The sequence below is a fragment of the Oncorhynchus mykiss genome, chromosome 5, assembly GCF_057628025.1.
Source record: "Oncorhynchus mykiss isolate SJ-2025 chromosome 5, ASM5762802v1, whole genome shotgun sequence".
Taxonomy (NCBI): Eukaryota; Metazoa; Chordata; class Actinopteri; order Salmoniformes; family Salmonidae; genus Oncorhynchus; species Oncorhynchus mykiss.
Window position 1 is genome coordinate 32,272,457 of NC_143026.1, and position 26,005 is coordinate 32,298,461.

At 42.6% G+C, this 26,005-nt stretch overlaps 1 protein-coding gene across 1 annotated transcript in view; it reads right to left on the reverse strand.

The window, feature by feature from the left end:
* The window catches only part of LOC110523605 (BMP/retinoic acid-inducible neural-specific protein 1-like), a 162,488-nt gene that overhangs the window by 114,696 nt on the left and 21,787 nt on the right, over positions 1-26,005 (reverse strand). The window contains exon 2 of the mRNA XM_021602462.3: positions 12,646-12,913. Within this exon, the coding sequence (XP_021458137.2) occupies positions 12,646-12,863 (218 nt within the window). The 5' untranslated portion in view covers positions 12,864-12,913. The remainder of the gene's footprint in view (positions 1-12,645; positions 12,914-26,005) is intronic.

The window sequence follows — 26,005 nt, forward strand, 5'->3', positions numbered from 1 at the left end:
ACGGACAATTCCTTCGACCTCATGGCTTGTTTTTTTGCTCTGACATGCACTGTCAATTTTGGGACCTTATATAGACAGGTGTGTGACTTTCAAAATCATGTCCAATCAACACTCCAATCAAGTTGCAGAAACATCTCAAGGATGTTCAATGGAAACAGGATGCACCTGAGCTCAATTTCGAGTCTCATAGCAAAGGGTCTGAATATCAAATCAAATTCGATTTGTCAGATGCGCCGAATACAACAGGTGTAGTTCTTACAGTGAAATGCTTACTTACAAGCCCTTAACTAACAATGCAGTTAAAAAAGTAACAACTGATTAAAGAGTAGCAGTAACATACTAATGTAAATAAGGTTTTGCTCTTTACATTTTTTTTCTACTTTTGCAAACATTTCTAAAAACCTGTTTTCGCATTGTCATTATGGGTTATTATGTGTAGATTTATGAGGATTATTTTTTTAATTAATCCATTTTAGAATAAAGCTTAAACATAACAAAATGTGGAAAAAGTCAAGGGGTCTGAATACTTTCCGAATGCATCTCTCTCTCTCTCTCTCTCTCTTTCTGTCTCTCACTTTCTCTCTCTCTCTCTCTCTCTCTCTCTCTCTCTCTATCTCTTTCTGTCTCTCTCTGTCTCTCTCTGTCTCCGTCTCTCTCGTGTGTAATATGGCAACCCCCTCAATTAAACATTCCCCTCGCCTCGCCGCAGATCTGCAGACTGCATCTAAATAATCCACCCCTGCTCTATCTAATTACTGACAGATAATCCAGACTCATTCAACTCAGCCTGAATGGGAAAAAATATTTGTCTCCTCCCGGTGCTTAAAACAAAGGGCCACAACAACACCCTCCAGACAGACGATTCACAATTAAACCCATGAAGGAGTTTGGCTCCTTTCAATGCTGCTCGTTTGGTCCTTATCAGATCAATAGGCAGACGTTATTTGTAGAATATTGTATCACAGCAGTGCAAAATGCTGTATGTCTTACCAATGAAAGGCCAACGTAAAGCATCAAAGGGATGGAGACACTAAGGTGAAAAACAAAGAAAATGAATTGAATAAAAGGTATAGATTGAGTTAAAACTAGGGCTGTACGTGTTTGATGAACAGTTTAAAGCTAGGTTAACAAGGACACACTATTTGCACATGCAAATGGAAAGCTGGTGATCAGTGGTGAATGTATAATAATATTTTAAGGCTGATCATGTGATCTCTGACGAGAGTCTGTCTAATTCAACTGATGAGGAAATGTTCAATTATAGAAGTGCATAATCTCCATGCATTACACAAATCACAGTATAATTGGCTGGAAAATGATTGAGCATGTCCTGTCTCTCAAACCTACCCACCAAACATGGTTGACGTGCTGTGCTTTGGGTGAGTGTGAGGATATAGGCAGATGTGTGCTTCCATAATGCTAATGTAAAGATAGAATATTCAAATTTGATACTACCTTCTGACTATTGACAGGTTTATAGCAGTATAACACAAACTAAGTGAATGGCAAGTCTGTGACATGTCAACATATTGATATTTGTGCTGCAATGTTGAGGAGAGCTTACAAGTATCACACTGTGTCTTTTACACCTGCAGTATCCTGTGCTCGTGACGAATAAACTTTGATTTGATGTCTCAACTAATGTATTTAAAAATAAAAAAAACATGAGACAAACTGCATTTGAGATAACTTCTGCCCTAAATGTGAGGTCTAGCTGAACAAATAGGACAAATTGATATGATGGATTAAGATCTAAACATTTGCTGATGTCATCCGAACCGTTCATAACATGTTTTCATATTAAAACTGTAAGAGGATACAGATTCTAATGTCGTTGGCTAAACACAAAAAGATGCCTAGTCAAAACACATTAAAAGATTGCATCAAATGGAATAAAGTGGATTAAGCGGAGTTAGTGAAATGGAGGGGAAAACCCAAACATGAGTTAACTATGTTAATTTGCAACATATGCTGACTACATACGCTATGTGTGTGTGTGTGTGTGTGTGTGTGTGTGTGTGTGTGTGTGTGTGTGTGTGTGTGTGTGTGTGTGTGTGTGTGTGCGTGTGTGTGTGAGAGGGAGAGATCGTGACAGTTTTGCAATATCCTTGAAAAAATGACGTTTGTGCTGAAAATTGCTGAGCCCAAGTTGTTGAATTTGGTGCTCCTGAGGCCCTCTGAGAAAATGGCATTTGTTGAAAAATAGGTCCAAGTCTGTAATTTGTCAAATACAGCCTCACAACTCTTGACCTTGTGTCACGTCTGTTGAAATGAGCGGACCAAGGTGCAGGGTGGTAGGGGTACATTTTTATTTAATTTAAATGACACAAAAAAAAAATACAAAAAAAATAACATAAAGCTACATGCAGTGCAGAAAGCAACTACACACAAACAAGATCCCACAATCTAAGGTGGGAAAAGGGGCTACCTAAGTATGATCCCCAATCAGAGACAACGATAAACAGCTGCTTCTGATTGGGAACCATACTAGACCAACAAAGAAATAGAAACATCGATTTGCCCACCCAAGTCACACCCTGACCTAACCAAATAGAGAATAAAAAAGGCTCTCTAAGGTGACACTTTGATGGCAGTTTAGGTGACGCCATCAGTACTGTACAAAGCAAGGAAATAATCTGTGCCGAAAAACAATCTGTGCAAGGTGCATTTTATTTGTAATTACATTGATGACGGATAATGAGAAGTGGTCAGTTGGGAGCCACATTGTTGTGCACCCTACATCAAATACAGTTTTATTTGTCACATGCTTCGCAAATAACAGGTGTAAACTACCAGTAACATGCTTACTTAAGGTCCTTCCCAACAATGCAAAGAGAAAAAAAGAGAAATGGAAGAGTTGTAAAGAAAAAGCCATATCTCAGACTGGCTAATAAAAAGAAAAGATTAAGATGGGCAAAAGATCACAGACACTGGACAGAGGAACTCTGCCTAGAAGGCCAGCATCCCGGAGTCGCCTCTCTACTGTTGACGTTGAGCCTTGTGTTTTGCGGGTACTGTTTAATGAAGCTGCCAGTTGAGGACTTGTGAGGTGTCTGTTTCTCAAACTAGGCACTCCAATGTACTTGTCCTCTTGCTCAGTTGTGCACCGGGGCCTCCTACTCCTCTTTCTATTCTGGTCACTTTAACGATACCTACATGTACATACTACCTCAATTAGCCCGACTAACCGGTGCCTGTATACAGCCTCGATACTGTTATTTTTCACTGTCTTTTTTTTGTACTGTTATTTTTCACTGTATTTCTACTGATGTTTTTTTTATTTCTTTACTTATCTATTGTTCACTTAATACCTATTTTTTACATAACAATTGCACTCTTGGTTAGGGCCTGTAAGTAAGCATTTCACTGTAAGGTGGTCACACCTATTGTATTCGGTGCACGTGACAAAAAACGTTGATTTGATTTGGTTACAGCCAGTTTGCGCTGTTCTGTGAAGGTAGTAGTAACGCCGAAAATATTCCAAATTAGCTCCATAATATCGACAGAAACATGGCAAACGTTGTTTATAATCAATCCTCAATGTGTTTTTCTAATATCTATTCGATAATATATCCGTCGGGACAATTCGTTTTTCAGGAGGACCGATTGGAGTAATGGCTACCTCTGTATTTTACGCGAGAATCTCTCTCGGAGCCACCATGTGACCACTTACGCAATGTGGCCGCCTACGGCTATTCTCCAACAGAAATGCGTAAAACTACGTTACAATGCTGTAGACACCTTGGGGAATACGTAGAAAGCGTAAGCTCGTTGATGGTACATTCACAGCTGAATAGGGAGTCATTGGAACGCAGCGCTTTCAAAACCTGGGGCACTTCCGGATTGGATTTTTCTCAGGCTTTCGCCTGCAACATCAGTTCTGTTATACTCACAGACAATATCTTTACAGTTTTGGAAACGTTAGAGTGTTTTCTATCCAAAGCTGTCAATTATATGCATATTCTAGCATATTTTCCTGACAAAATATCCCGTTTAAAACGGGAACATTTATTTTGCAAAAATGAAAATACTGCCCCCTAGCACAAAAAAAAGCATAAAAAACAAGGACATTTCTAAGTGATCCCAAACTTTTGAACAGTAGTATATGGTATGTGTAGGTAGGGATAAAGTGACAAAGCAGCAGGATAGATAATAAACAGTAACAGCAGTGTATGTGATGAGTCAAAAGATTTAGTGCAAAAAGAGATCAGTGCAGATAGCCCGGTAGCTATTTGGTTAACTATTTAACTAAATATTTAGCAGTCTTATGGCTTGGTGGTAGAAGCTGTTCAGTGTCCAGTTGGTTCCAGACTTGGTGCATCGGTAGCGATTCCTTTGCAGTAGCAGAGAGAACAGTTTATGACTAGGCTGGCTGGAGTCTTTGACAATCTTTAGGGCCTTTCTCTGACACCGCCTGATGTACTGGGCCGTTCTGTAAGACCTTGCGTTCGGATGCCAAGCAGTTGCTAGAATGTTTTGAGGATCTGAGGGGCCATGCCAAATCTTTTCAACGAGGAACTTGAAGCTCGGCCGGCCATTTCCTGTAGTTCAGGATCAGCTCATTTGCTGACGTTTATTGGAGAGGTTTGTTTCCTGGTACCACACTACCAGGTCACTGACAACCTCCCTATAGGCTGTCTCATCATCGTCGGTGATCCGGCAGACCACGGTGGTGTCATCAGCAAACTTAATGAGGGTGTTGGAGTGGTGCGTGGCCACGCAGTCGAGGGTGAACAGGGAGTAGAGGAGGGGACTAAGCACGTACCCCCGAGGGACCCCCATGTTGAGGGTCAGCCTGGTGGATGTGTTGTTGCCTACCCTCACCACCTGGGGTCAGCCTGTCACGAAGTCCAGGATCCAGCTGCAGAGGGAGGTGTTCACTACCAGGGTCCTTAGCTTAGTGATGAGCTTGCAGGGCACTATGGTGTTGAACGCTGAGCTTTAGTCAATGAACAGCATTCCTCTTGTCCAGGTGGGAGAAGGCAGTGTGGCGTGCAATAGAGATTGCGTTTTCTGTGGATCTATTGGGGAGGTAAGCAAATTGGAGTGGGTCCAGAGTGTCTGGGACGATGGTGTTGATGTGAGCCATGACCAGCATTTGAAAGTATTTCATGGTTATGGGGTAATCGTAATTTAGACAGGTGACCTTGGCGTCTTTGGCACAGGGATTATGGTGGTCTGCTTGAAACATGTAAGTATTACAGACGGGGTAAGGGAGAGGTTGAAGATATCACTGAAGACACTTGCCAGATGGTCAGCGCATGCTCTGAGTACGTGTCGTTGGTAATTCTGGCCCCGCTGCCCTGTGAATATTAACCTGTTTAAAGGTCTTACTCACATCGGCTACAGTGGTGCTCTCATGCATGGTTCAGTGTTGTTTGCCTAGAAGCAAGCATAGAATTAATTTAGCCTGTGTGGAAGGCTTGATTTATTTGGTAGCTCGAGGTTGGGTTTCTCTTTGTAATCTGTGATAGTTTGCAATCCCTACCACATCCAATGAATCAGAGCCAGTGTAGTAGGATTTGATCTTCGTCCTGTATTGACGTTTTGACTGTTTGATGGCTCGTCAGAGGTAGTAGCAGGATTTCTTATAAGAATCCGGATTAGTGTCCTGCTCCTTGAAAGCAGTAGCTCTAGCCTATAGCTACATGCTGGTAAAAAATAGGTAAGACGGATTTCAGGAGCGCCACCTCTGGACATGCATTTTCTTGTTTGCTTCTGGCCCTATACAGCTCATTGAGTGCGGTCTTGGTGTCGGCATCAGTTTGTGGTGGTAAATAGACAGCTACAACAAATATAGATGAAAACTCTCTTGGTAAATAGCATGGTCTTCAGCTTATCTTGAGGTATTCTAACTCAGGCAAACACAACCTCAAGACTTCCTTATCATTAGAGAGTGCACACCAGCTGTTGTTATTAACAAAGAGACACACACCTCCCCCTTAACCTTACCCTAAGCTGCTGTTCGGTCTTGATGATGCATAGAAAAAACAGCTGGATGTACATTATCCATATATTCCAAATGCCTCTATCGCAAATTTCAAGTTCATTTATCTTTTTTTTTCAAAAGCGTTTGTCCACTTGTTCTCATTTAGTATTTTTTGTCTTGTCTCCTTTGCTTCTTCTGTACTGTGTCAGAAATCTGTACATAATAAGAAGATGCTCATGTCTCCGCCCTAACCACGGGTGCCTTTGTCCCAAAGGTGGAAAGGCAGGCGACAAACTGAGAAACGCATTGGGCTTTGGGCTTATTTTGGACAGATATTGGTGAGTGAAACCTCTCGCTTCGCCTCTACCTCTCTGGCTGTGTGCACTTTCGAATTTACACACACACTAAGCCCCTCCCCCTGTTACTCACAACAACAAAGATGAGATATCACTTGTTATTCTCTAACAAACGGTTTCAACTCCGCATTTGCATTTGAGGTTTGGTACAACAGAATCAGTCATATGGACTGAGTCTAAGATTTATTTTATTGTAATAGAGCAGAAGTTACCCTTTCCAACAATACAATTTTTATGTCTCAACTTCTTATATTGTGTACAGAGCAGACACTACTAAAATGGGAGTTGGAAAATAATGCTCAGTTTGTCGCGCGAGGAATTGCAGTACCACATACTGCTAGCAGCATTTTAGCCAATTCCTTATAGCTGTCTAATCTGTGTTTCATAAATGTGCAATAAAAATAAAACACAATTAGATAAGGAATTGGCAACTCATTCTCAGTCTGAGAAATAAGGCAGGCCACTTGATTTTAACATCTGAACAAAGTGGACAGGCTAGCATGGTGTTCAAACAGTTGGAGATGGACAGAAGAGTGTGTTCATAACAATTCAACTGTTCTAACTTGTTAGCTAACACATAGATCCAAGTTGGCTAAACTTGAAATATACAAATTAGCTGGCTACTCACTAGCACCTGGGCTTGTGATTGAGAGATTGTTTATGAGACCTGTGCTAATTTTCTATAATGCCTGCTACAAGAAGTTAGTCATTATTAGTGAATGTGCTTTATGCATGGTTCTGGTTACATATGGTTACAAAATAAGGGAATTTTCGTAGACAGACTTGAATGCCAGATCTGTGATTATTGCAAAAAGGCAGGTTAAAGTACTTGATAAAATAATGTAATGATGGTCTTATGGTTGTGGAAGGCTTATATTTAGCCTAGGTATAATTTCACAAGCCCTGAATTCATTAGATTATTTCTGACTGTTTGAAATGCAGTGTATTTGACCTTTAACTGAACAACAAAGCTTGTTTTTGATAAAATGTAAAAGAATGTAGATGTGAATCAACCATAAGTTTGAAAAAATAAATATATGATTTATAGGCCATATCGCCCAGCCCTAACCATAAGAAGTGGAAAGTGTCCCATGTGCACTTCACCAAGTCACCACCCATACTAACACACCTGTCAATTCAAAACACAGAACTACAAAAGGTTGAGGTTATCAAGATCCTAGGAATATACATTCAAGGAAAGCTAAGATGGTCGACCCAGGTAGAGCACATTTGTGAAAAGGCCAGCCGACATCTGTTCCTCCTCCGACGCCTGATGGACTTCCACATACCTAAGGAGGACCAAGTAATGGTATTCACCACCTACATCCGACCAGCGGTGGAACATGTTGCCCCAATGTGGCACGCGGGGCTAACCAAGAGACAATCTGATAGAATCAAGAGTCCAGAGAATAGCCATTTGTATCATCATGGCCACAGACTACACCTCCTACTCAGATGCATGCACCAATCTGGGCGTATCATCACTACACACTCGCAGGGAAAGTCTCTCAAGATCCTTCGCAAGACCACTTCTTAAATCCGAACCCTACCACCATATGCTCCCACCCCAATGATCCTCTGTGACCTAAACCAGACCCGCTCCTCAACTAAACTGGAACTGTTCCACTGCAGGATTGAGCATTTCTGATGCCATCCCACCCATGGTTCGCCTGCATAATAGTTGACGATGAACATAGTTTTTTGCCTATATCTGTTGTTTATTGTATTTTAGTTATTATTCAAATGTACTACTCACAATTCAGCATGTTGTTGCCACTTGTACAATGTTCTGTTGAAAAACAGTAAACATCTCTCTCTCTCACAAATACCACAAATCACAAGTTAGCATTTTATCAATGGGAAAATTGCGAAACAAAATATTCAAAATAGGACCAATTCTAACAGAGCTGCTGGAGTGGACATCTGAGTAATGCCTCTGGGTATTTTCTCTGTAGATCATTGTGGAGGCTATTAACGATTCAAACTCTGGATAGATTTTCAGTTGGTAATGAATCTCGGTCCAATGACAGTGTGAGGCAAGCCTCCTCTTCGCACACCGCAAACTCCACATCCAAGATCAATGAGCACCATCATGCCATTTTCATAAACATTATCCTTCTTAATAATAACCTCCATCTCTCTTCTTTGATTACAGTACAATGATGATTTCCAACCTTTTAAAATGCATTAACAGACAGAGATTTGCATTTATATTGGATTTCTCTGGTAGACAAGGACTTGAGATAGAGCCTGCGAACAATGACCACAGCAACATCAAAAAACTATTGATGGGGAAAAAATCGATACAGTTACATATGAAGATATTATTTTTTATATTATATTGTACAATTTTGACAATATCGCAATATTATTTGCATTAGTTAGCTGTACCTGCACCAAAACGCCATCATTTTTCCTCATAGCTTGATGTTCATCTTATTTTTATTTTTAAATAGGGAGCCAATTTCTTTTCAGCACTTTTATTTCCCTGACTGATCAAAACACATTTTCTGATGGCTCTCTCTTGTCTCTCTGCAGCAGACATATAGTGAGCAATATGTTTGGAACATCGAATCGCAATGCATATAGAATAGGGAGAATCGTTGCCTCCCGAGTGGTGCAGCGTTCTAAGGCACTGTATCGCAGTGCCAGCTGCGTCACTACAGATCTTGGTTCCAACCCAGGCAGCCGGCCGCAACCGGGAGACCCATGAGGGTGCGCACAATTGGCCCAGTGTCGTCCAGATTAGGGGAGGGTTTTACCGGTCAGGTTGTCCTTGTCCTGTCGCGCTCTAGCGACTCTTTTGGTAGGCTGGGCGTAATGCACGCTGACCGGTCGCAAGGTGTACATTGTGTCAAGAAGCAGTGCGGCTTGGCGGGATCGTATTTCGGAAAAGGATGCACGGCTCTCATTTTCGCCTCTCCCAAGTCCGTGCGCGAGTTGCAGCGATGGGACTATACCTACCAATTGGATATCAAGAAATTGGGGAGAAAAAGGGGTAACCAGATAATATCGTATCGTGAGGTCCCTGGCAATTCCCAGCCCTCCTCCCTCCTTGAGTACATACGCCACAGAGAGAGGAAGTCAGGGCCAGGTGAAAGCAGCCCATTCTACAACTCAAGCATGGATTGATACCCAGTCAACACCGATTCAATCTGCAAAACTGCAACACGCTGCAACAGAGAAAGTGTCTATCTGGCGTATGATGTACTCGGTACAGGAGGTGGCGTGAATGCTCATGTAAAGAGAAAAATAGCACTTTGATTTAGAGATTGCAATCGATAGCACTACCGCATCGCAGCCGATTACTTAACCAATGGATTGCAATTATTCTTAGGGAAGGAAGAAACACACCTCTGGGGGTGGGGTAATTGTAGCCCTGCAGTGTAGTGTGTTTTTGCTCCAAGTGATGGTGACCTTTCCAGTGTGCCAAACGATCACAAGCGATCCTAAATCTATGTGTTTGGCCTGCAGAATGAGGCACAGTGCTCACATTAATAAAGACTAGGGAGATTTGTTTGTTTCTGATCAGATTGACATTGTCCTGCGATCCGCCTTTGGGTAATCTTTCTTGATAACGGATACTTTATCTCCCTGCAAATTTGATTCAACTTCTTTCTAACTAGTAAATTGCAAAGACAGTGGAAGCCTTGGGGACATTTACAAAGCTATTCACTCCTCATTGCCAGTTAGCGTCTGCTGCAGGTTCCGTATTTATTTCTTGGTTCACTTGCTTCATATGGGAGCCAAGAAGTGGTGGAAAAGGTGGCATATTGTAACTGCTAGCACTGTGTTTGTAGCTAAGATGTTTGGGAACCTTAGGGTGACCGAGTAGGAGAACAAAGAGCGCTTTGGCATTTTGACCTTTTATCATGAATTATTCCAATCCAACTCTGATAATCCATGTTCTTGGGAGCATGTATGCCAATTCCACAGTTGGATACTTTTCATAGATAATTGGATAGTTTTCACAACACGTCTTACATTTTTGCAAAAGCTAATTTCATATTACCGCCACTGGATTGGATGATGTGCAAACAGGGTGAATAATAATATTAGGGTTCTGTTTTGTATTGGCACTAGACGGGCAGTATATATTTATGTACTATATTACCCGGTGCATGTACATAAAAGGCTCAGCCAAGTAATTACCACAGTCATTCACGTATTCCAAATTTTGTATTCTACATTTGCATATTCTAGGAAAACACATTGAGTTTGATGGAGGATCTGGAGGGCATGGCTGCCCTTTGTCAAAAGCAGCCCACTCTTCATCAAAATGAAGAATATGTATATCAGACTCTTCCAACAAACGGAGACTAAAGTGAAAGTTTTTCACCACATCCTTGCATCCAGTTGACAGATGACTCAGACTGGTTTGTCTGACAGTGGCCCAGATGTCTGACAGATGTGATTGCAGATTTCCACAGTACATTTTTAATGAGATGTGCACTAGATTCCGCTCCGTATTGATGCAAGATGCAATTGTCTTGTCACAAGTAAAACGATACCTTGCATTGACAACTGAATTTGATGCCTCCTACTATTTTATAAAAAGAATAGACGAAAGGAGGTAGTCGAGCTAGTCGAGGTAGTCGAGCTAGCCTGCTTGCGCAACATTTGTCTTGCAATGCCAAAGACTCCGTTCCCCAGGCGAACACATAATGCCTATGCCGCCTCCGCTGGCTCTTTTATGAATCAAACAAACATCATAAGCCACACACGTCAGCAGCACGGGGCCCATGGATGGCTGTTCATCTGAGATTCCTGCGTATGTGTGCTATCCAGGCTGTCAAGCTACATATTATGCAAATTATCTGTTTACAAGTGACAATATAAAGACAGCAAAGCCTGTGGGGACCAGAGGCTGCTGCGGCAATCTATGAAACAAGGAGAGTAGAGAAGGAAGAGAGAGACCCTATTTAACTGTATTGCTAAATGAATGTAACATGTTGATGATGAGTCTCTCTTTCTGTGTCTCGTCTTGGTCTCCTTATCTCTCTCACTCTTCCTCTCTCTCCCCTTTCTCTCTCTAGGATTCTGGACTGCAGAGCAGGAAAACCAAAGCACAATCGTCTGAAAGGGAAGGGAAGCTCCTAGGTATCTATTTTCCGTACCTTGTCAGGCAATTCTGAGGGTATTTACAATGCAAAGAGAGAGGGAAAATAAAAGGATGCTATTTGGAATCCAACTCTGGCAGATCATGTATTTAACAACACGTAACGTGGCAGGGAGGAAAGAATACGACATGAAAGCTGATGCCTGTCAAGAGAATGGCAACCATGTCCCATTAGAAAAATGCTAGCTAGAATCCTTGACAACTATACCATGCTTCTAGAATAGAAGACAGTATTTGTCAATATCATGTTGCCAATTATTCTTTCCCTTAAGACAAAAATATAACCAAACATGGAGAACAGTAATTATAAAATTATTGGATCCTACACTGACCTCCCTGCCTCTAGCCAGGCTTAATATTTAACTTGTCATTTTTGGGTTGTTATTATCAACCAAACCCAGTAGCCCTGAATAGATCACTACCTCATGACTACTAGACATTTGCATAATTATAATCTGAGAATTTAAAAAGTGAACTAAAATATACAGCAAGTAATATCGATGCAGTACTTAGATGTTTTGTTTCATCCAGACTGCCAAGCCATGCAGCTTTTGTATCTTGTCTTAATATAGCCACTTTTTTATACACAGCCATTCAGTAGAGTCTGAGAGGCTAATCAGAGAGGATGGCTCTGGCTCCATCTCCCTCACATAACTATGTAATTGGGGAATGATTATCTGAGCCACAATGTGTTAGGCAAATAAGTGCAATGGCTGGTGATTGCATAACCTATTTATAACACACTTAAGCCCCTGCCTCTAAGCAGACACACAGCCTAACACACAGCACATCCACTCCATCCCCTTAACAAAGCTAGCCTGCTGATTGGGCCATAATACCATAACACAGACCACAGCCAAACAGTGAGATGAGTACTATTGGGGCCTTGTTTCTTGGTGGGACACACAATAAAACAGGATAAGAAAGCATTGTGTGTCTACCAATCTGTGAACGTTAGAAATAGATGACTTGAACTTCCTTGAAAAAAAAAAACACTTATCCCATCAACTTTACCTTAGGACACTCCTTCCCAACTATCCTGTGTGTGGTGGGGAAGTACACTAACTCTGTAAAAAGGGTCCACTTTCACACAAAACTTTTACACAGTACACTTTTGCAAGGTCCCTTCCAAAGAGACCAACAATCTGGACTCAAAATAGAAAAAACATTTAGTCAGAGAGTGTCTTTAAAACCTCTGCAACATCAGCACCACCAAAACGCACAAATGAAAGTGAACTCACCTATAAATTTTATATCTGGTTGTAAATCCTTGGCGGAATCTTTCCACAAAGGAGAGGTAGCTCCGAGAGTGGTGGAAAGGTCCGCGGTCGGAGATGAGCCAATCAAACTGCTTGGTAACATGTTGCTCGGCGGCGGACGGGTCCTGGCGGGAAGACTGAACTGTTATATGGTCCCATATAAACAGGAAGCAGATGACCTCAATAAACCTCCAGTTCATGCTTTTCTTTCAGCCGCTCTCTGTTCATTCTCGCTCCATTCTGTGAAGACCTGTGGAAAGACAGATAGAGAGAAAGAGGGGGAAGAGAAAGAAGGGGAGATATTATTACATGATGAGTATAATTATTTTTAAATCCTGGGGTGTCAGCGAAGGTGAAACAGATTTAAAATAATTAGTCTAATCGGCGTTGACGGAAAACGAACAAGACATTGTCACTGAAAGGCTGTTTTCAATGTGATATGATTTGTGTATTAATTTCTGTTTTCCTTTTTTTCCAATCTCAGGCCCCTCGTATCCTCCTCCCCGAATTGTCAGGCCCCAGATTGCAGCTCTCCATACTAACGAGGAATGTTGCCCTTTCAGCAGATGAAAATGAATTACATCCCTGGATGTGTGGCCTTCTCTTTCTCCAAACTAATTGGTGCCAGACAAGGTTAAGAGGCTGCTTTATGATATGATGTAGCATGGAGCAGGTTTACATGGGGAAGTGCTGTCTACCGTTCTCTTGGGTATAAATTACTAGGGAAACTTTGCCTATTGACGAGTGATTTCCTGGATCGTTTAAACACCTGAGCAGTGCTGTATTCAATATGGCGAGATTGGTGTGATATCCTTAAATGAGCATTCCCTTGAGATACATTCATTATCTGAAGTTATATTGGTTAGGTTCATGTGGAAAATTATGGCCCAAAGTGTATCGAAATGACTTTCTGTAGCTTTGAATGCTAACCTCTGTCCAATCAATACTGTAAAGCCACTGTATCAGAGGAATTAGACACATTGGCAATACATGGATGAGACCAGCCTGCAAGGTTCTCTGTAGGCAAACCTCATTAAAGCTAACAAAGATTTATAATGATATGGATTGGCACTGCTCTCGAGGTCACATGACACTGGTTGTGAGAAGGTCTCAATAATCAAAATATCTCACTCAAAAAGTCTGTTTGACAGATCTCAGGTCAGAGTGGACAAGTCTGGGCTTGTTTTCAGCTCATACTCTGATGACCATACATAACTTGTTATATCTACCCAGGCTTAGACAAATGGCACACAAATTAAGAGACAGGGCTAGGGTTGCAAATGGAAGGTATATTACTGGAAACTATCAAAGTTTACCAGTAAACTACCAGAATGTTGGTAACTTTCAAGGAATAAATGGAATTTTATCAGATGACATCTAGTAGCCTTTTTGGGTACTTCAGATTATCACAGGTGTATGTATTTATCTATGGCCCTCTGTGTGACCTTATCACGTAAAATATATCAATATATTTAAAATACAATAAGATGATTTTTTAAATAAAATATAGAATGAAAAAGCTGCAAAACATTATCCTAAATTTAAACCATCAACTTAGTGAATACCATTGGTGATTGATATGAGAGTTGCAGCACAAAATATTCTATTTGTTACACACTTTTACTTATTTTACAATGTCAATATGTACACTGCTCAAAAAAATAAAGGGAACACTAAAATAACACATCCTAAATCTGAATGAATGAAATATTCTTATGAAATACTTTTTTCTTTACATAGTTGAATGTGCTGACAACAAAATCACAAAATAATTATCCATGGAAATCAAATGTATCAACCCATGGAGGTCTGGATTTGGAGTCACACTCAAAATTAAAGTGGAAAACCACACTACAGGCTGATCCAACTTTGATGTAATGTCCTTAAAACAAGTCAAAATGAAGCTCAGTAGTGTGTGTGGCCTCCACGTGCCTGTATGACCTCCCTACAACGCCTGGGCATGCTCCTGATGAGGTGGCGGATGGTCTCCTGAGGGATCTCCTCCCAGACCTGGACTAAAGCATCTGCCAACTCCTGGACAGTCTGTGGTGCAACGTGGCGTTGGTGGATGGAGCGAGACATGATGTCCCAGATGTGCTCAATTGGATTCAGGTCTGGGGAACGGTCGGGCCAGTCCATAACATCAATGCTTTCCTCTTGTAGGAACTGCTGACACACTCCAGCCACATGAGGTGCATTGTCTTGCATTAGGAGGAACCCAGAGCCAACCGCACCAGCATATGGTCTCACAAGGGGTCTGAGGATCTCATCTCGGTACCTAATGGCAGTCAGGCTACCTCTGGCGAGCACATGGAGGGCTGTGCGGCCCCCCAAAGAAATGCCACCCCACACCATGACTGACCCACCGCCAAACCGGTCATGCTGGAGGATGTTGCCGGCAGCAGAACGTTCTCCATGGCGTCTCCAGACTCTGTCACGTCTGTCACATGTGCTCAGTGTGAACCTGCTTTCATCTGTGAAGAGCACAGGACGCCATGGCGAATTTGCCAATCTTGGTGTTCTCTGGCAAATGCCAAACGTCCTGCACGGTGTTGGGCTGTAAGCACAACCCCCACCTGTGGACGTCGGGCCCTCATACCACCCTCATGGAGTCTGTGTCTGACCGTTTGAGCAGACACATGCACATTTGTGGCCTGCTGGAGGTCATTCTGCAGGGCTCTGGCAGTGCTCATCCTGCTCCTCCTTGCACAAAGGCGGAGGTAGCTGTCCTGCTGCTGGGTTGTTGCCCTCCTACGGCCTCCTCCACGTCTCCTAATGTAATGGCCTGTCTCCTGGTAGCGCCTCCATGCTCTGGACACTACGCTGACAGACACAGCAAACCTTCTTGCCACAGCTCGCATTGATGTGCCATTCTGGATGAGCTGCACTACCTGATCCACTTGTGTGAAAGCACCGCCAGCATTCAAAAGTGATCAAAACATCAGCCAGGAAGCATAGGAACTGAGAAGTGGTCTGTGGTCACCACCTGCAGAACCACTCCTTTATTGGGGGTGTCTTGCTAATTGCCTATAATTTCCACCTGTTGTCTATTCCATTTGCACAACAGCATGTGCAATTTATTGTCAATCAGTGTTGCTTCCTAAGTGGACAGTTTAATTTCACAGAAGTGTGATTGACTTGGAGTTACATTGTGTTGTTTAAGTGTTCCTTTTATTTTTTTGAGCAGTGTATTTGTTGTAAATGTTTTGGGGACAAACAAGTGGCAGTTAAAAGAAAAAAGACAATAATAATTGAAAATAATGCCATTGTTGATAAGAAGCTTTTTCAATAATTAGTCTATTTTCTTTAACCATTTGGTCTCTCGATGAGAAACTATCCAAAAGAAATATAAAAAAGGATTAGAATGGTCTCCCGAGTGGCTTAGCGGTCTAAGGCACTGCATCGCAGTGCTAAAGGTATCACTACTGACCTGGTATTGATTCTAGGCGATATCACAACCGACGTGAATATATGGATGAGCAATGGCCGAAAGGCAATGGTAAGAGTACAGTATATACATATGAGATGACTAATGTAGGGTATGTAAACATTATAAAGTGGCATTGTTTAAAGTGATGGCTCGAGATTTGAATCTGTATGTTGGCAGCAGCCATTCAATGTTAGTGATGGCTGTTTAACAGTCTGATGGCCTTGAGATAGAAGCTGTTTTTCAGTCTCTCGGTCCCAGCTTTGATGCACCTTTACTGACCTCGCCTTCTGGATGATAGCGTGGTGAACAGGCAGTGGCTCGGGTGGTTGTTGTACTTGATGATCATTTTGGCCTTCCTGTGACATCGGGTGGTGTAGGTGTCCTGGACGGCAGTTAGTTTGCCCCCGGTGATGCGTCTTGCAGACCTCACTACCCTGTGGAGAACCTAACGGTTATGGGCGGAGGAGCAATTGCCATACCAGGCAGTGATACAGCCCTACAGGATGCTCTCGATTGTGTATCTGTAAAAGAGTGTATTTGGTGACAAGCCAAATTTCTTAAGCCTCCTGAGGTTGAAGAGGCGCTGTTGCACCTTCTTCACAACGCTGGCTGTGTGGGTGGACCATTTCAGTTTGTCCGTGATGTGTATGCCGAGGAACTTTCCACCTTCTCCACTACTGTCCCATCGATGTGGATAAGGGGGTGCTTTATATGGGATGTGGGTAGGGGGATGCTCCCTCTGCTGTTTCCTGAAGTCCCCGATCATCTCCTTTGTTTTGTTTTGTTGACGTTGAGTGGGAGGTTATTTTCCTGACACCACACTCCAAGGGCCCTCACCTCCTCCCTGTAGGCCGTCTCGTTGTTGTTGGTAATCAAGCCAACCACGGTAGGGTGAACAGGGAGTACAGGAGAGGACTGAGAATGCACCCTTGTGGGACTCGGGGTGGAGATGTTGTTTCTTACGCTCACCACCTGGCGGCGGCCTGTCAAAAAGTCCAGGACCCAGTTGCACAGGACGGGGTGAGACCCAGGGTCTCAAGCTTAATGAAGAGTTTGGAGGGTGCTATGGTGTTAAATGCTGAGCTATAATCGATGAAAAGCCTTCTTCTATAGGTATTCCTCTTGTCCAGATGGGTTAGGGCAGTGTGCAGTCTGATTGCGATTGCGTTGTCTGTGGACCTATTGGGGCGGTAAGCAAATTGGAGTGGGTCTAGGGTGTCAGGGAGGGTGGAGATGATGTGATCATTGACTAGTCTCTCAAAGCACTTCATGATGACAGAAGTGAGTGCTACGTCTAGTTTAGCTCAGTTCAATTTGCTTTCTTGGGAACAGGAACAATGGTGGCCCTCTTGAAGCATGTGGGAACAGCAGACTGGGATAGGGATTGATTGAATAAGTCTGTAAACACACCAGCCAGCTGGTCTGCGCATGCTCTGGGGAGGGTTAACACGTTTAAATGTTTTACTCACATTGGCTGCGGTGAAGAAGAGCCCGTAGGTTTTGGTAGTGGGCTGTGTCAGTGGCACTGTATTGTCCTCAGAGCGAGCAAAGACGTTGTTTAGTTTGTCTGTCAGCATGGCATCGGTGTCCGCGACAAGGCTGGTTTTCTTTTTGTGATTGACTGTATACCCTGCCACATACGTCTCGTGTCAGTCGTTGAATTGCGACTCTACTTTGTTTCTATACTGATGCTTAGCTTCTTTGATTACCTTGTGGAGGAAATAACTACACTGTTTGTATTCGGTCATGTTTCCGGTCGCATGGCATGATTAAAAGCAGTGGTTCGCGCTTTCAGTTTTGTGCGATTGCTGCCATCAATCCATGGTTTCTGGTTGGGGAAGGTTTTAATAGTCACCGTGGGTACAACATTGCCGATGCACTTGCTACTAACCTCGCTCACAAATCAGCGTATACATCAATGTTGTTGTCTGAGGCTATCCGGAACAAATACCAGTCCACGTGATCGAATCAATCTTGAAGAGTGTATTCAGATTGGTCGGACCAGCATTGAACAGATCTGAGCACGGGCGCTTCCTGTTTTAATTTCTGTCTATAGGCTGGGAGCAACAAAATCGAGTCGTGGTCAGATTTGCCAAAAGGAGGGCGAGGGAGGGCTTTGTATGCGTCGCGGAAGTTAGAGTAGCAATGATCCACAATTTTGAAAGCATGGGTTGCGCAATCGATATGCTGATAAAATTTAGGGAGCCTTGTTTTCAGATAAGCCTTGTTAATATCCCCTGATACAATAAATGCAGCCTCAGAATATGTGGTTTCCAGTTTCGAGGTGTCTGCTTGGGGCGGGATATACACGGCTGTAATTATAATCAAAGTGAATTCTCTTGTTATATAATGCGGTCGGCATTTGATTGTAAGGACTTCTAGGTCAGGTGAACAAAAGGACTTGAGTTCCTGTATGTTGTTATGATCAAACCACGACTCGTTAATCATAAGGCATACACCTCCACCCTTCTTTTTACCAGAGAGATGTTTGTTTCTGTCGGTGCGATGCGTGAAGAAACCGGGTGGCTGTACCGACTCTGATAACGTATCCCAAGTGAGCCATGTTTCCATGAAACAGAGGATGTTACAATCTCTGATGTCTCTCTGGAAGGCAAACCTTGCTCAAATTTTGTCTACCTTGTTGTCAAGAGTCTGGACTTTGGCGAGTAGTATACTTGAGCGGTGCGCAATGTGCCCATCTACGGAGCCTGACCAGAAGACCGCTCCGTCTGCCCCTTCTGTGGCGCCGTTGTTTTGGGTCGCCTACTGGGATCCGATCCATTGTCCTGGGTTTTAGTCCAAACAGAGGATCCGCTTCGGGAAAGTCGTATTCCAAGTCGTAATGTTGGTAAGTTGACGTTGCTCTTATATCCAATAGTTTTTCCAGGCTGTATGTAAAAAGACTTAAGATTTCCTGGGGTAACAATGTAAGAAATAACACATAAAAAAACAAAATACTGCATAGTTTCCTAGGAACGCGACGCGAGGCGACCATCTCCGTCGGCGCCATCTGTTGTACAACTGACTTGGTATCCCGTTTCCCTTTCCCTTTCATGATTCCTATAATGAAAGTGTCTGCCCTGCCCCTGTGCCTGTGCCTGTGCCTTCGCTGTGGCATGCTGCTGTGATGGGCGAGCCACTCTCCTCTGCCCCGACTCGCTCAAGAGCAAAATGCTTTCTGATCATACATTTCAAAATGCAATTGCGGGAAAAACACAGCTTTGGAACCAATTTCCCTGTCGAAAAAGTGGGGGTCTCAGCTTTCTGTAGGTGTATTTTAATTTCTCCTCTCAATATTCAGCTCAATAGCAACTATTTTACAACCAAGTTACTATATGATATGGCTTTGACATATGGCGGTGTGATGTGATGTGGGCTGGTGTAGATAAAATGCCAAGGCCGAATATCTGTCCCAGACTGCCCCTGCCGATAATAATTCCAGACAGAATTTTAACCATTTCTGACAGAGTATTATTAAAATGATACACTTAGTTATTGTACAATGTCACCACACATTATTATCCCACTTGCCAGTGGAGTCATGTCTTTAGTTACTGATAAGAAAACCATTTTCATCTATAATTGCATTTAAGAATTTAGGCCCCTGGCTGTAGAGCACCAACAGTATGCTATCAAATTAGTGCTACTGTATGCAGAAATTCTTCCCCTTTCACACTTTATTAGGCAATAACAAGTTGTAAAAGAGCAGACAACATTTAATGGGTCTAATATTTTACTGTGAAATGGGGGGAAGAATTGTTTGCTTACAAAAGTTACTGTACAGTAATGTCAGCTATATGTACAGTATGTACTGGCAGATGTGTATTTGGTTTTCCTTTTACAGTATACCATCAAATCAATGATTATATCTGCCAATGCATTCACCTGTGATGATTCTGTAGGATTTGTGGATCAGTTCAGTCTCTGACACATCCAAATTCCAGTTTTGTCTATCTGCATCCATATAAGCTAGGCTATATACCCATGACTACCAGAGTACCCATGCTCATACGGTTAACTGTATGCTATGTTCCCCATTGTGATGTTGCATACAATAGCATTCGGTCAAAATAAATCAATAACAACACTGACTACAGCCACTGAGTGTTTTCTGCTATGGTTGCAGAACTGATACTGGAACAAACAGGTGGCGGTGACTTAGGTTGTTTTGCCACTAACCTGAAATGCTATGGCAATGACAAATCCAAGGCAGGTAATTTAATGAGGCCTGCTTTAAGCTAATTAGTTTAGACTAATTTGAGTGTTGGCTGTCAGAACGTAACAATACATCATATAATTGAGAGGGGAGATAGGGAGGAGGGGATTCATAAATGATATTGCGCCGCGTGCTGGGAAACAGAATGCATCACGTCCAACTTTGTGTGTTTAGAGTGTGTGTGCAATGTGTCGTGTGTTTGTGCCTGTGTGTGTGTACGTGTGTGTATGTGTGTGTTGGGGATTCACAGGTGTGAGGCTGGCCCAGTATATGAGAGCCTGCGTGCATGCATATGTGTCACCATAATACTAACAAATAGCCACTTACCAAATTAATGTTGTATTATTAAAAACGTTAATGGAGAACAAACCAAAGGGTACTCTAAAGTGCTCTCTCCAATATGGATGAGAATGTGGTTGGCAAACTAGGGCTTTTTATACCACAGCATTGTTGAATACTTGTTTCTGAGGCATTCTAGAATGGTCATTAAAACAGATAACGGGACAGTTGGAAAAGATATCGGGACACCTTGCAATCATAACGCAAATAAGCACCTACAGATGCAGACCATATTTCCTACAAAGTTACATAAAGCTAAACCAACGAACACACAAACCGAAATTGGATACATTGTAAACGCAGGTCCCAACAAGGAAAAAACATAGCTAGCTAGCTAGCATTGATTTGTTTTTGCAGAGACATTTCTTGGAGCATCTGATCACCTAACGCGGAGAGTGATGAACATTATTTTCTCTGGTCCCTACTGTTACAGTCATGACACGAGTGGCGCTAAGCTGTCAAATCCTCACATATTTCCTACACTGAACAAAAATGTAAACATGCAACATGCAACAGTTCATATAAGGAAATCCGTCAATTGAAATAAATAAATTAGGCTCTGTCCTATGGATTTCACATGACTGGGCAGGGCTGCTGCCATGGGTGGTCCTTGGAGGGCATAGGCTAACCCACTTGGCAGCTGGGCCCACCCAAGACGCCGGATGTGGAGGTCCTGGACTGCCATGAGGCCAGTTGGACGTACTACCAAATTCTCTAAAACGACGACATAGGCAGCTTATGGTAGAGAAATGAACATTCAATTCTCTATCAACAGCTCTGGTGGACCTACCTGCAGTCAGCATGCCAATTGCACTCTCCCTCAAAACTTGAGACATCTGTGGCATTGTGTTGTGTGACAAAACTGCACATTTTAGAGTGAACTTTTATTGTGCCCCGCACACGGTTCACCTGTGTAATGATCATGCTGTTTAATTAGCTTCTTGATTTGCCACACCTGTCAGGTGGATGGATTATCTTGGTAAAGGATAAATGCTCACTAACAGGGATTCATTTTGTATTTTTGTTCAGTGTAGTTTGACCAGCTGTATTAAGCAACTGATATTTTTGAATGGTTGTCATAATGGCAGGTTTACTAGCAACAAAATATTTAGCTAGCTTCAAGCCTAATGTTTGAAATGCAATGTGCTCTCCTTGAAATGAACAGTGTTGAGTGTCCTGACGAGAAGGCAAACTTTTCTAGCTATGCCAGGCAAAACCGGCCATTATCAGCTTATTGTTATGGATGTGTCCAAATGAATGTCAATAGAAAACATATACTTTGCTGTTTTTCTGTCTGCTGAGGTCGTGACTGTGTTAGCCGTAGCTAGCTGGCTAGCTAGCAAGCAAGGGATAAGAACATTGCCAGCGAACATAAAAAACGAACGACTGGGTCACGTCCCATAAATATCAAACCAATCGAACATACGACTCGGTTTTCAACCAAAATATGAGAAAGTATGAATTTGCTCATATAAATTCAAATATCAACAAATTATTTTTCTTTCTATCATTAAATGTGTGCTTCTAGTATTGTTTTCTTTGGCAACTGTGGTATAAGTGGGATAAACAAACGCAACAGAATAAACTTTGCTGTTATTCTGGCTGCAGATGTCGTGACTGTGTAGCCGTAGCTAGATGGCTAGCTAGCAGCAAGCAAGGGATAAAGATGTTGCCATTGAGCATGGCAAAGGAACATAAAGGATGAATGGAGGTCACGTCCATAAATATTGAACAAATTAAACAAACGATTGGGTCACATCTCTAGCAACCAAAAGGTAAGAAAGTATGAATTTGCTTATAAAAATGTGAATATCAATGAATTATTTGTATTTCTACACGTAAATGTGTGCTTTCATATTGTGTTCTTTGGCAACTGTGGTACAACCAGGATAAACTCTCCCCTTCTGCACATTACCTTAGGAAAATGAACTACGCAAATGGAGGAGGAAGACCGTCCATTATTTCCAAGATAATGTACAGAATATCGGCGTTTATCCCTTACAAACACCACAGCATTTTTTTATGCTTGTTTCTGATTGGGCATTACATTTGAGTTGTCTGTCACCGTCTGACCATTGGTTATTTTTTTAAGGAAACTAAATATGCTTCTCTGCATCTTTGCTAAAATCTGGATAGAGGATTGAAAAAAATATGTGTTTTATTCAGTATATTTAGTTATTGCTTCCTTTTCAGTCTACCAACTCTGCCAGAAGGCATGCCAGCTAAGATAGTTAAACAAGCTAGCTACTCTAACTTGATAGGCTGAAATGGCTTCTTGGTAGCTAGTCATGAGGTTGGGAGATTGGGAACCCATCTGGGCTAGCTAAAGACAACTTCATAAAATTGCTTGGTGGCTAGTAATATTTAAACCTTGAGTCAATTTCTATGTCCACGCAGAAATCTAATTAGCACAAGAAAAACATTCCCATAAAATATTGGCCTTCTGCATCTGTGGTGAAAGGTGGCAGAGCTAGAGAGGTGTTTGTCAGACCATGAGACATCCAGAAAATCGGTCTTCTCACGAAAACATCTGTAGCGTCCGAACGGTTTGGCCTGCAAACTATTATGACCCCTTTATGGATAGCCTCACAGATAGCCCAGTACCAGTTTTAAAAAAATGAATGGAAGTATACATGGAAGTAGCAGTAAGGCCAAATTCAATGTTTCATCATGTATTATAAATATATTTTTATACCTAAAATTTCGAAATCAAATATCTAAATGATCGTTGGTATGACCATCTTAAAGAAATTCCATATGTTAGCGTAGTAGAACACCCCCCTCCCCATCAGCCCAGGAAAATGTAAATATTATTGAAATGTATTCTCACTCAGCTTTGCCTCACAGGTAATACAACAACTGATATATTACAGGTCTGATCATATCCACCCTTACTGTACCTCAAATTTGGAAATATATTTTTTAAATCAAATAAAATTTTATTGGTCGCATACACATGGTTAGCAGATGTTAATAAAGCAAGTGTAGCGAAATGTTTGTGCTTCTAGATCCGACGATGCAGTAATTTCTAACAAGTAATCTAACCTAACAATTTCACAACAACTACCTTATACACACAAGTGTAAAGGAATGAATAAGGATATGTACATAAAAATATATGAATGAGCGATGGCTGAACGGCATAGGTAAGATGCAGTAGATGGTATAGAGTACAGTATATACATATAAGATGAGTAATGTAGGGTATGTAAACATTATATAAAGTGGCATTGTTTAAAGTGCCTACTGATACATTTATTACATCATTTTTTCCATTATTAAAGTGGCTAGAGTTGAGTCAGTATGTTGGCAGCAGCCACTCAATGTTAGTGATGGCTGTTTAACAGTCTGATGGCCTTGAGAAATAAGTTGTTTTCAGTCTCTCGGTCCCCGCTTTGATGCACCTGTACTGACCTCGCCTTCTGGATGATAACGGGGTGAACAGGAAGTGGCTCGGGTGGTTGTTGTACTTGACAATCTTTTTGGGCTTCCTGTGACATCGGGTGGTGTAGGTGTCCTGGAGGGCAGGTAGTTTGCCCCCGGTGATGTGTTGTGCAGACCTCACTACCCTCTGGAGAGCCTTACGTTTGTGGGCGGAGCAGTTGAAGTACCATGCGGTGATACAGCCCAACAGGATGCTCTCGATTGTGCATCTGTGAAAGTATGTGAGTGTTTTTGGTGACAAGCCAAATTTCTTCAGCCTCCTGAGGTTGAAGATGCGCTGCTGTATGTGTGGGTGGACCATTTCAGTTTGTCCGTGATGTGTACGCTGAGGAACTTAAAACTTTCTACCCTCTCAACTACTGTCCCGTCAATGTGGATAGGAGGCTGCTCCCTCTGCTGTTTCCTGAAGTCCACGATCATCCCCTTTGTTTTTTTGACATTGAGTGTGAGGTCATTTTCCTGACACCACACTCCGAGGGCCCTCACCTCCTCCCTGTAGGCCGTCTCGTTGTTGTTGGTAATCAACCCTACCACTGTAGTGTCGTCTGCAAACTTGATGATTGAGTTGGAGGCGTGCATGGCCACGCAGTCATGGGTGAACAGGGAGTACAGGAGAGGGATGAGAACTCCCCCTTGTGGGGCCCCAGAGTTGAGGATCAGCGGGGTGGAGATGTTGTTACCTACCCTCACCACCTGGGGGCGGCCCGTCAGGAAGTCCAGAACCCAGTTGCAGAGGGCGGGGTAGAGACCCAGGGTCTCGAGCTTAATGATGAGTTTGGAGGGTACTATGGTGTTTATGCTGAGCTGTAGTCGATGAAGAGCATTCTTACATAGGTTGTCCTCTTGTCCAGATGGGTTAGGGCAGTGTGCAGTGGGATTGCGATTGCGTCGTCTGTGGACCTATTGGGCCGGCAGCCTTGCGAAGGTTAACATGTTTAAATGTTTTACTCACGTTGGCTGCAGTCAAGGAGAGCCCGCAGGTTTTGGTAGCAGGCCATGTCAGTGGCACTGTGTTGTCCCCAAAGCGAGCAAAGAAGTTGTTGAGTTTGTCCGGGAGCAAGACATTGTGGTCCATGACGGGGCTGGTTTTCCTTTTGTAGTCTGTGATTGACTGTAGACCCTGCCACATACTTCTCGTGTCTGAGCCGTTGAATTGTGACTCTACTTTGTCTCTATACTGAAGCATAGCTTGTTTGACTGCCTTGCTGAGGGAATAGCTACACTGTTTGTATTTGGTCATGTTTCCGGGCACCTTGCCCTGATTAAAAGCCATGCTTTGCACTTTCAGTTTTGCGCGAATGCTGCAATCAATCCACGGTTTCTGGTTGGGGAATGTTTTAATAGACGCTGCAGGTACAACATTACTGATGCACTTGCTAATAAACTCGCTCACCGAATCAGCGTATTCATCAATATTGTTGTCCGACGCTATACGGAACACATCCCAGTCCACGTGATCGAAGCTATCTTGAAGCGTGGAATCCGATTGGTCGGACCAGCGTTGAACAGACCGGAGCACTGGCGCTTCCTGTTTTAGTTTCTGTCTATAGGCTGGGAGCAACAAAATTGAGTCGTGGTCAGATTTTCCGAAAGGAGGGTGGGCGAGGGCTTTATATGCATCGAGGAAGTTAGAATAACAATGATCCAGGGTTTTGACAGCCCGGGTCGCGCATTCGATATGCTGATAAAATTTAGGGAGCCTTGTTTTCAGATTAGTCTTGTCAATATCCACAGCTACAATAAATGCAAGCTCAGGATATGTGGTTTCCAGTTTACATAGAGTCAGATGAAGTTCTTTCTGGGCCGTCGATGTGTCTGATTGGGGCGGGATATACACGGCTGTGATTATGATCGAAGAGAATTCTCTTGTTAGATAATGCGTTCGGTGAACAAAAGGACTTGAATTCCTGTAT